At 37.8% G+C, this 12,633-nt stretch overlaps 1 protein-coding gene across 1 annotated transcript in view; it reads left to right on the forward strand.

The window, feature by feature from the left end:
• hdac4 (histone deacetylase 4) overlaps positions 1–12,633 on the forward strand; it is a 552,364-nt gene that overhangs the window by 482,188 nt on the left and 57,543 nt on the right. The window contains 1 exon segment of the mRNA XM_028807299.2: positions 8,493–8,590. Within this exon segment, the coding sequence (XP_028663132.1) occupies positions 8,493–8,590 (98 nt within the window).

The raw sequence follows: 12,633 nt of genomic DNA on the forward strand, positions 1-12,633 counted from the left end.
TTTATTTGTTTTTAAAGAAAGAATGATGATTACCAAACATTGACAACTCCGCCTGAAAATATAGCTTTGCGCTGTTCAATAATTTTAATGGCAAATTTATATATTCTACTGTTAATAATTAGTCTGTATTATTCTGCTTTAGCCTGCAAATTTCTAAATGATGATGCAAAAAAACAGGTTCACCAAAACTCAAAATCTTGTAACAATGGCAAACCAGACCTGAGAGAGAGAGATAGATAATGTGCAAATTGGGAGGGATTTATAGGGTGGGTAAGACAGCATTCGCATCACGTGCTCACTTTCATAGAAATCCATTGGTCTTTGATTTGGAAAGACAAGAGTGGAGTGTCACAGCATGATCACCGTGAGACAAAGTGGTGTAATAGAACCACAGCTAAACGTAGAGATTCGTGTTTGACCACTGTGTAACAAAAATCCCCTGACATCTGTTTATGTTTGAGGACCATGGCTCTTGTGTATCAACACATTGATACACAACTACTTTTATGTAACAACTGAAGAATGCTTTCAGTTTTGTGTATGTTTAACTAGGCAATTTAAAAGCAATCTTCAAAATTGGAATTGTTTTTTTTTTAAAAAAGCAAGGGCCGTCAATTAAGGACAAAATCATGCATTATACCTTTGAAAATGAATCGCATGTGTTAAAGAGTCAACTTTGATGGCCCTAGTAGAAACACATGCTGAGAAAAAATACAGAATTATTTTTATTACATATTACTCTTAAGCTATTGACTTGATTCTGCTGAGTTTGAGTCTTTTGGGTTTATTTTATATAGCTCTTTCCTATTAAGCACTACAATACAAAAGCTAAAACTACAGATATTATAACTACAATAGTACCTTCAGAGTCCAACATTGAAAGTGGTAGGTAAAATAATAAAAGTTAAAAGATACTGAATGGAATTTGAAAATTAATTTGTAACAGCTGACCCCTTTTCCAAACTGGCAACTACACAACGAAGACCTGTGGCCTGGCTAAACTGAGGAATGTACAGACAACGCCAAGCCGTACCCCTTACAAGCAGTCCTTTCACCAAATCGACAATTAAACAGGCAATACAAGTCAGAGTGTAAAATTAAGTGCAGATATATTGAAAAGTGATAACTGAGATATATATATATAATATAATGTATTCACAATTCCCCCCACCAGTCCAAAGACACAAGTGAAAGACACTATATATATCTTATTTATAATAAGCACACGGATATAAAGTAATCAAAACAAAACAAAGCCCTCCCTTGTCCCTAAACAATAAATGAATAAACACAGATCACAGATCAAAAACAAACTGCCATAAATGGGTGAAATAGAATGAGTCCAAAGTTATTAATGTCCTGAATTAAATTAAATACTGTTCGATATGTTAGGTTTGCTGCTTCCTGAAATAATTCGAAACAATCTCACCGTGTGAGTCCCCGGCAATGGTTGAAATAAATCCAAACCTCAAGGTTTCTCTGCACTGGCTGACTTACTGATGATTCAGACAATGAATAAAGCAGACAGTAAGGTTGCTCAAATGAAAATAAAACAATGATTTGGTCAAATGAATGTGAAATGGCTCCTCTAGATCTCCTTTTCTCCTACTTAGCACAAAACACACATTAAATATCTACAATCTTGTAGCCCCCACTACAAAATTGTTCAAGGATGAATTAGTGACCACCTTTGCTAAATTCCCTCTGTGATCAATACCCTAAATTGTTGTGATTTAGTAGGTGTGAGAGTGCACCTTTCTCAGAAGTCATAAAAAGCAGGTCAGCCTAGTTAAACCATAGATATATCCGTGTCTTGACTTTTCAATTGATTCCTTTTAAAAGCAATATATTTACAGGTATATGATATGAAATACTAAGGTCCTGTCCGTTTGTCACACAAATACTCCCAAACTACTGGCGCTAGAATCTTGATCTTGGTCATAATCAAAAATCTTTAGACCTGCTGTGGTCTGAAATTCAAATTTCCATGTGTCAGCAACCTCAGCAAAGTGACGTGTGGTTATGGGTTGTATTGCCAAAGTGATTGCAAATCTAAGTGACATGGTGGAAAGAAAAAGAAGTGCAACGACTTCTGCTGAGTGTCAAGCAAATTGCAGAGGCCAAATACTTAACAAGGAACACAATAATAAGAAGAAGGATGACAGCAGCACAGTCTGCTGAGTGTCAATTGAGAAAAAAGTGCAAGAATGACTAAGACAGAGAATGCGTGCCTACAGTTGCATGTAAAATGTCCCATTGTTTGTTTCAAGCCGTTTTCTTAAGTCATGCAGTCCCATCCCACAAGAAGTCAAGATACTGAAACTGCACTGATAACAACAAGTATTCCTGAATATAGACCTATTGAGTATTGGACAAACCTGATGGCTTATTGGCTTGCAAGACAAATTCCAGGATACACAAAGCAAGAATGCCCCAGAGACAGAAGTGCATGGCGACAATCAAGAAGATTGTTGATTATTTGAAACTTCCAACCATAAGGAAATTTTGCCAAATTAGAAAGGTTCTGTTTGCTCCAGATGAGTAATGGGAAGAAATAAAATATAAATAAAATATATTATCACTTCTAGAGGAACTGAAAGAAGTGCCTGTTTAGAAAACATAAAAAGTATCATCCGCTTTACCTTGGTTTTTATTTACAGTTTTATTTTAGGAACATGGGTGCTGAAGCTTCACCAATATCTATTCATTATGGTCCATAGACAAAGTATGATTAGTCGTTTAAATCAGGTTTTAGAGCCATTTTGTTTTGGAATATTCACTGATTGCAATCTTCGGAATTTCATTTTTGCCATTTTCATAGCCTTTCACTTAAAATGTAAGGTTCTTGTTGCTGTTTTGCTTCATAAGTAAAATAATGTTTAGTCTCTTTAAACAGATACAGGTTAAATACTGTTATAATGAATACTGAAGTAACTACATTTTCAGAATAACGTATACTTTTTGTGGGCCTATACAAACGTTCATAGAACATCAGGTTAAAATCTGGTTTTAACAAAATGTAAATCTCAGTATAACAAACTTTTTTTTTTTTTTTTTTTACCAAAAATGGCTACCGAAAGTAATAATGCTATGCAAAAAATACTTAGTGCCGCTCTCAGGAACACTGCAACAGGTTGTCTCAAAGAGAGAGACATTCTGCTGAGAAATTTCTGGTCTCGGGGGAAAGCTCAGCGAGCATGTAGGCATGACATCAAGCACATACAGTAGCTGAATTCTGATTCAATGCTCCACCAAGCATCCGCCATGGGTAGTTGTGTTTTGTGCGGATACTGTATTGTTCGCGTTTCATATCGCTTCTCAAAGTTTTCTTTGAGATGAACAAAACAAGTGAGAAACGGCATCAGTTTACGCTGAAAGAAAAATTAACAATCCTGGAAAAAGTTGTTCCTGGATTGAAGAAAAATGACGTGGTGAAAGCATTTTGGAATTGCGCCTTCATCTTCATCTAATTACTCGTTTTCATTCAGTATTTTTCATACATGTATTTTTATTTTTAAAAAAATCTAACATCTCATTTTCATTCTGTGTTCATAACTGCATTCCTATTGTAAAAAATTACATTTAACGTCTCGTTTTCATTCTGTGTTCTTACTTTTCTACTAAAAAAAATTGCATCTAATGTCTCATTTTCATTCTGTATTCATACCTGTATTTCTAATAAAAAAAAAAGTTTAAAACCTAATGTGTCGTTCTAAAATAAATATTTTTGCAGTTTAAGAAAGCGCTGTTTTTTATACAGGTATTGTCAAGCTTGGGTGACAGAGTTGCACGAGAGACAGGAAGGTGAGTCCAGGTTTTCAAGGAAATACAGATGCTTTATTACTGTATAGAGTAGGCAGGTAAAGTCTCAAGACTTCTTTTAAAATAGGAGCTGTTAGGAGCCAACGCACAGACGATCATCCTGCTTTAGCTCCATTTTCAGATTAGAACACCAGCAGCTGGGATTCACCTCAGCGGCAGGCGCAATCTGGAGAAAACAGATCAGGAGAGTATGTGGAATAGAATTTCATAGCCCACTGTTGGATGTTAAACATTGTGCAACAAGCATAGTACGTGGTAAGTCTGATCCTGCATAGGGTAACCAATTACTTTGCTCTTGGTTTGCTGTTTACCAAATGCAGCAGAGCAGCTACGGAGCTGTCCTTGGTGACCCCGGTCACAAAATACTAAATGTATTTTCCCCATATTCATTATAACAAAATTACATGATAACAAAATATTTTTATGGTCCTGTCAGTTTCATTATAATGGGATTCCCACTTGTCTTTGGTTGTTATTCTGCTAGAATGTCAAATCTCTACAGATAATCACTCATATATTAAAGTACTAATGCCATCTTCCTTAAATGCACTCCAAGGTCATCATTTTCAGCCCCTTATTTAAGTCTAGTGTCTTTGGAAAGTGCAGGACTGTCTGTGCCTCAGTTTGAGTTACTTACTGCCTTATGTCTGATCATAGTACAGTGGAACCTCGGTTTGTGAGTAACTTGGTTTACGAGTGTTTTGCAAGACGAGCAAAAAATTTTTAATAACTTTTGACTTGATAAACGAGCGAGGTCTTGCAGTACGAGTAGTATGTATACGCTTTGTCTGCTGAGCGTCATGTGATTACAACTGAGCTGATGGTTCTTCTCTCTCTCTCGCTGTGGGATTTTGGGCAATCGTCTCCTATTCTCCGTCTGAGTCGGCATGCCTCACTCATATAGTCAACATCCGTACAAGCGTATACTGTTTACTGCAGCATTAGCATTGTGACTGTGTGTGCGAATCTATGTGTGTGTGCCTCGCTCGCTCGCGTGTGTATGTGTGTGTGTGTGCTCGCTTGCACGTGTGTTCTCTGACATGCGAGTCCCCGTCTTGCACCCTAAAACACAAAGCTGAGTCTCAGTACTTTAGCAACACCAGCTTTATTCAGCTTGAAACAGCAACAGCAGCGGTTATTTATACACAGACACAGCAGTCAGGCAGGGCCCTGCACATTTATAATGTTCCTTGTTCCTTGTATCACCCATCGACGGCAGGCGCTTATAGCATGTCCGCGATCTTTTCGGATTCGCTTTTACGGCGAACTGCTACAGCACTGGGAGACTGCGATTGCTTTGGGACGCTCTTCCGTGTGTCGTCCCGTTGGGTGCAATCCCACAAGAGTTTAAAAACTCACACCAGCCATGATTCTTTTCAAAGGTAAAGTGCAGGTTAATTTGTTTTATGTATTTTTACTTTATATTTTTGTATTAATCATTTTTATATGAATAGTTTTGGGTTGTGGAACAAATCATCTGAGTTTCCATTATTTCTTATGGGGGAAATTCACTTTGATATACGAATGCTTTGGACTACGAGCACGTTTCCGGAACAAATTATGCTCACAAACCGAGGTTCCACTGTATTTCTACTTGACATAGTCATTTGGAAGTATTCTCCACAGTTTGGGTATTTGTTATGGTTAATGATAGCTAAACATCCCATAAGGCCAGGTCAGTTCCTTGTGATATAGAGAGTCTGTGGCATTTGCATTTTAATTGAATAATCAACATGCTCAAGATTTCAGGTGGGGAATAGGTAGTGTGGTGGGGTGGATCCAGAGGCAATTGTGGGAATGGGCAATCTCATATTCGCATGTGCTTGTGCTGGATTGACATTTTACCTCATTAGAGCCGGAGCCATGATTGCTGCATCTGCATCCCACAGTAGATTAAAAGGAAGCCAAAGAACAGGGGAACAATAAAAATGAAATGGAAGACACCTAAAACGCTGAAGAGTGTCAGTCTGGCTGAGCATTTTAAGGTAGCTGGGGTGACCCCATTGCTCAAGAGGTCATCCGCTTAAGGCCAAGTGGCAGAGGGATTTAGAGGAGCGTGTGCTATAACATCAGCAGGGACCAGAGTTTGAATTTTAAAGGTTGGCTGTGCCTGTTGGGAGGATGTTTCCACTGGCTGCAGGGTCCCATCCAGGGTTAGCAGAGGAGACTTCAATTTATAGAAGAATCACTGAGGCGCCCCAGCTCTGTATAGTTTTAAATGGGTGGTCAGATTGCTGCCTTGCTTTTAAACTTGTTTTTATGGAACCTGTTTTTATTGAGATTATGTATTTATTAAACAGCACTGTACTTTTTGGATGGACACAGTTGTTTGGTTTGTAAATAAAAACATTTTGCACTTGATTTCCTACCTCTTGAGACTGTGTGTATCCTCATTTGCATGACTCACCCTTGGTCTGTGACTATCGATGTTTCCAGTTTCAAGCTGCCAAAGGACATGGAGCCAATCCAGACAGTTACACAACCCTGTTGCTGGCCTTTCAATTATTTTGCTTAAAATACAGGAGGCCAGAGGCTTCAAAATTATGATACTTGCAGAGCACAAAAACTAGTAATAGAATAGAAACAAAAGAAGAATGTATTATTTGTGGGAGTAGACATGTAAGGCAGTAAATAAAAATCAAAGTTACCTAAAAGGAAAACTCGTGTCAATGAGCTCAGGAAGCAACTGTATACCACAATACCTACTTCAGTGAGATGCCTTTACTTCATGATAATGAAACCCAAAGCACAAATCCTCATGGTACAGGTCTTAGATAAAAATTATATGTGAGCATTTATTATTAACATTTTATTCAGCACATTTCTTTATCCTAGAAATGATATAATTTGAAACTTATTTTAATCCATTTTAAAACCAGGTTCAAATGGGTATATTATTTAATAAATACAGGCATTCATAGTTTAGTTCTGTAGTAGTCTATCAAGCACCTTAGGATAAGTCTTATGTATTATTATTCTTTTGGGTAAATTCCTGCCACAGCACTTTTCCTTACAGTGTCTCTTCTTTATAGTAAGATAGTAGACAAAATATAAATATTTGTAAATTTAAAAAAAAAACACAATTTCATGCATTTTAAAATCTTGTTACGTGTCATTAGTTGAGTTATCCAGAAGTGCACAAATTACTGATGTAGGCAGATTAAGAGAACGTAAAGCAGTAAATCCAGATTTCTGAAGAGGAGACTCTAAAAGAACACTAGTAGTTGCATAAGGAAGAAAACTGTAAAATAATATCTTTCATTCCAGCTCATATTTATGGTAAGAAAGAAATAACTGCCACCAATTTACATGCAGTATTTTATATCTATCTCTGCTGCTGTATGTGCACACATTTTGAATAAACATCTGTGTACAGCTCAAAGGCAGACATAAATATACTTTGTTAGTTTAACTAGGTTGCAAAGAAAAAGAAATTAATTATTATGTTTGTCATATATTATTTGTACCTGCTGGAGTAATTTGCCTACTTGCAGTTATGCATGAGCACAGTACCAACTTTCTTGGTACTACAGGTATGAAGTAAAAAATACTGTAAAAAAGCTGGTACCGTTATGTTTTCGGAGCTTTGGTACCGAATTAGTAGGGACATATCTGTTCTTATGATACCTCTAGTTAACATTAAGGCTATGGGTACAGTGGTACAATTGTAGCTCTGCTGCTTTGTAGCAAGGAGACCAGGGACCGCGTCCCAGGTAATCCCTTGTGAAGTTTGCATGTTCTTCCTATGTATGCGTGGATCTCATCTAGGTGCTCCATTTTTCTCCCACTGTCCAGTTAGGTGATGTCGGCGATGCTAAATTGGCCCTAGTGTATATTTGATGTGTGGGTGTGTGAGTGTGGGTGTTCGCTCTGCGATCATGGCCAGGCACCCTGTTATATACTGCCTTGTGCCACATGCCAGCTGAGATGGGCTCCAGTGGTCTGGATTAAGCAGGTTAGAAACTGACATGATATTAATGAAAGTATACCAAGTATATTTATTCATTGCCCATTTTATTACAGAAAAAAACAGTTGGCTTTGGTTTGCTAGAACTAGTCTCTGAATTAGGTATCAATCAATACACTGTTTAAAAAAGTGCACATTCATCCTTTACATCCTTTCTTCACATTTTTCTTTAATACCTTAAATAGTAATTAAATTAGTCCTTGTATCATAACTTCTACTTTTTCTGTTCTTTGTCATAGAGTAAAATTTATTTGAAAGAACATAATCCATCTCAATCATTCTTGCTTGAAAATTTTGGATATTCCCAGGATAGCAAATATTAATGCTGCTAAATTAGAACATAAGAAATTTGACAAAAAGAGGAGACCATTCATTCCACCAAACTTGTTTAGTTAATATTTAAAGATAGTACTGTATGTATGTATGAGATTGGATATTGCATTTCTACTCTGTAAAGAGAGTAATAACAAAAGTGTGTAATGAAAATGCATGTTGTATATTTCCTTGACATTTTGTATAAGTTTAGGTGCCAACAGAGGATTGAGAGTGATTTTGATTTTTTTCATGTATTACAATATTTTACTATAGAGTAAAATCATTAGCTTGAATAATAAAGTATGGGAAATGTATATTATTTGGTGTTATTATTTGTTTTATTAATTATTCTTGTGTGATTTTTATCAACTTCTCTTACATTTTTCAGGTTGGCAGTGGCCCAGGTATTGGATTTAATGTGAATATGGCTTTCACAGGCGGTCTTAATCCTCCAATGGGTGATGCTGAATACTTGGCAGCATTCAGGTGAGGTAGCAATATGAAGTCAGATGCTGCCTTTCTTTTTTGTCTTAGTGAACTCTATATCTCCTTACCTTTACCTCAATAGAATATTTTTAAATATTCTACATACATAAATTGTAGTCATATAGATATATAATATACACCCACCAAATACAATATACAGTATATATATGGAGTATATGTATAGGGCTTGAGTTGAGGCCAGTCATGTACAGTACAGTACCTCAGGTTCTTATTCATAGTTAAGTTTTGGTCATGGGATTTGAATTTGACTATACATTAGACTTAATGAATTTGTGGAAAAGCAGATGCTACACATGAGGACTTTAAGGAAGTGCTGTTTGCCTCAAAACCAAAAAAATGTACACAGTCCTACAATCTGGAGCCAAATGAACCTTGTAACACACCCATACATTATGTCATATATTTCTAACTGGAAGTCATCTAAAATTATAAGGAATTTTCTCCCAGTTACATAAGTCTGAAGCTAGCTTAAGGGAGCAGCAGAAAAGCCAACAGTATTGGCCGTCAATGTTGTAAATGTGGTTGGAAAAGTAGACATAACAGCTAGAAGAGTAATTGTAGGCACCAAATTTGTATGGGACAATTCTGCAAGTCCTTAAGTGGTTTACCAATAGTATGTAAAGTTGTTTCAGTGCTATGATTAGATCTAGAACCTGGCTGGTATTTTCTAGAACTAATTTTAATTCAAATAACCATTTAACACAAGTTTTTTGTTTCTAAACTTGCAACTTACAACTGCCACCATTATGTTTTTCTGTCGTCAGGACAACTCTCGTGTTGTTAGAAGCATGTTCTCAGAGGTAGTGACCTGTGGTTAATGACGCAATGGGTTAAAAGAGTGCCCTTAGGGAATCACTTCTCTAGCCGAGTTGACAGATTCAGAACCTCCTTTTCCTAAATACTTCATGTTTTTTGATCTTGCTTGATTTTTGACCATTGATTTTTGTCTCATATGTTGGCTTTGGTGCTTAGCCTGGTGGTTTTTTCATTTTGACCTTTTTTTTGTTTTTGACCTTGCTTTGTTTCTCAGTTTCTTAACTCTTTTAGGGCTAATTTTGTTTTTTGTTTCTTTCTCCCCAGGGCTGAATATTTTTCCAAAAACTAACTTTTTTTAAAAAAAGAACACAAAACAATTGAAATCAACAAAAAATATTGATTTTTGACAAATGTTACTGTCTTGCATGTTGTATGAGCCTGCATACTCTATGATTTCAAATACATTTTTACACAGCAAAGTCCTGCAAAGTCTGATCTCGCTCAAAGCAGCCAATTTCAGTCATTGCCACATTGCACTGCTTACAATATGTGTTGCTTTGGTGCCTACTTTTCAATTGTCTGTTGCTGCACTTTCTCACATATATTGTTAGTGTGTACTGTAGAGAGACAAGTCACCCCGTTTGCCATCATGCCATGCCACTGCCACCAAGTTTTCTGAATAAACTTTGCAGCATCACATACCTATAATCACTCTGCATAACCTGTCCAAGCCACCAGGGGACAAAGCACGTTTGGACCAATGCTCTCTGAAGTTATATCACCAGTTCTGTCCCATCTCTGTTTGTAATGCCACAGCGCGCTTCATCTTGGTCTTTTGTTGTGGGTTTCCACTTTGTAAAACGAGAATGTATGCAAGCGCAGCCCGCAATTCAAAAAATTTCTCTGCCTACCTGTTTGTCTCGTAGCTGAAAAGCAGCATCAGGAGAGAGCAGCCTGAGGTAGTTCAGCAGCTGGTGATCTGTCGTGTCCAACAGCAAGCCATGCTATCTTGTGAAGTCCGGTAGCTCACGGATCAATGTCTGTGTATTCCTCACACGCGAACCTTGCAGTAGATGCATCGGCTGTGCGAATGCATTCAGCTGCAAGTGGATCAGCTGGCGCGGCATCAGCTGGTGTCCGATCAGCTGATGCCGGCTTCTCACTCTCTTGCTCGATCTCCTGATCACTGTCAATAAAATCCGATTCTGAAAAATCGGAGTCCGACTCCGCAATAATGCGCAAACATTGTCTGCCGAGTGTTTTCTTTTCTGCACTCACTTCGCTCCCTTGTGACATGTCGATGCCATCTTGCCATTGTTTACATTTCGCAACTCACGCACACGCAAGGATTAGTTGCCGAGTCAACGAGTCTAGCATTCCTCCAAGCAAGAGGGAATGCCTGCGATGTGGACAGTGAGTTTTGTCGCCATTAACAGCTGATTGTTGCCCTCTCTCCCTGGATGTCGACTTTTGTAGACAATTGCCCTCAACCCCTCCTGTCGACAAAAGTCGACATCCGCCCTAAAAGAGTTAATAATATTCTTTTTGTTAGTTCTCTTTTATAACACTCCTGAAATTGATACAAACCTTCACACCTTGGCTACCATCAGGGTTTACTAAACGATGGTTAAGTTGGTTATTTTTGGAATTCTTGCATCATCATTTATAATTATGGAGATGTATGATTGTCTTTTGTCTCAGATTGCAGTGTTACATTCAGCTGTATGAGTCTTAATGATTTCATAGTCTATAGTAATGGTTTTTCTCCATTTATGCTTAGATCTTGTGACTTGGGCGGAGTGGTGGCTCAGAGGCTAGGGATTTGCACTGGCCAAAGTGACTCTACTTCGTTGGCTCCGTCCTGGGTATGACATTAATCTGCTTTCAGCCCTGCATATATGCCTTCCAACCTGCTGGGAAAACCTGGGGGGTTGGTGGCAGAATTGACACTCCAACCACCTTAAAAGCCTCTCATTGGTTCTATGCCATCTGAACTAACGTGGTGCTGAGGTGCCACCCATTGCATGCCTGCACTCAGGTCCTAATGTGGGATCCTGTGTTGGTTTGTCATGTAGTGGGTGCGGCAATGCACTTTATCAGTGCGTGCTCCTAACCTCTCCCCTCTCTTGTGACCACTGAAGAAAAATGGTGAAAAGATGCCTAGAGTTGGCCAGCAATGGAGCCAAGAATAAGATGGGCTGTCCAGAAATGAAAGTCAGAATTGGACCATGGTTAAAAACCAAAATAAACTCAAGAAAAGTGATGGTTAAAATCAGAAAGCAAACTAAAACATGAACTGAGTGCCCAGCATAATTCTGTTTACTATAAGCAACCCTGTCAGACAAGAAGTATTGTAAGTGGCTCATAAAGATGGGCCAGATAAGTGGTGTATGTGTGAATATTAGTTATTCATCATGGCTTCACCTCAAATTGCTAAGCACATTCCTAACTTATGCATGTGCTATGCACATCCATAATCTAAGATCAGAAAAGTGAATTTGGAAATTATTCAGCAAGAAAAGACAACTGTTGACTTTGAAGTTATAACTAACTGTAGGTACATTATGTCAACTGCAGTATGTAGGAGTTCTAAGTCTGATCTTTTTAATGATGTTCAGTTCGAGTAAAGAAAATATTTCTTTGTTTCCTTTTTCATCCACATCCACAATTCCAAAACACCATTGTGAACAAATTGTACGGAACATTCCAATCACTCATGTAGAGTTATTTAAATGGCATCTACAGCATAAGTGTGTGCATGTGATGGACTACATTTTAAATAGTACCAAATTCGCCAAGGATGTCTATCTGAAATGGATAAAGCTTGTTCAGTAATCAGATAAATATACAGTAATCCCTCCTTGATCGCGGTGGTTGCGTTCCAGAACCCCCCGCGAAAGGTGAAAATCCGCGAAGTAGAAACCATATGTTTATATGGTTATTTTTATATTGTCATGCTTGGGTCACAGATTTGCACAGAAAACACAGGAGGTTGTAGAGAGACAGGAACTTTATTCAAACACTGCAAATAAACATTTGTCTCTTTTTCAAAAGTTTAAACTGTGCTCCATGACAAGACAGAGATGACAGTTCCGTCTCACAATTAAAAGGATGCAAACATATCTTCCTCTTCAAAGGAGTGCGCGTCAGGAGCAGAGAATGTCAGAGAGAGAGAAAAAAGCAAACAAAAATCAATAGGGCTGTTTGGCTTTTAAGTATGTGAAGCACTGCCGGACAAAGCAGCTGCAAGGATGTAAAATGTAAAG

The sequence above is a fragment of the Erpetoichthys calabaricus genome, chromosome 8 (assembly GCF_900747795.2).
Source record: "Erpetoichthys calabaricus chromosome 8, fErpCal1.3, whole genome shotgun sequence".
Lineage (NCBI taxonomy): Eukaryota > Metazoa > Chordata > Cladistia > Polypteriformes > Polypteridae > Erpetoichthys > Erpetoichthys calabaricus.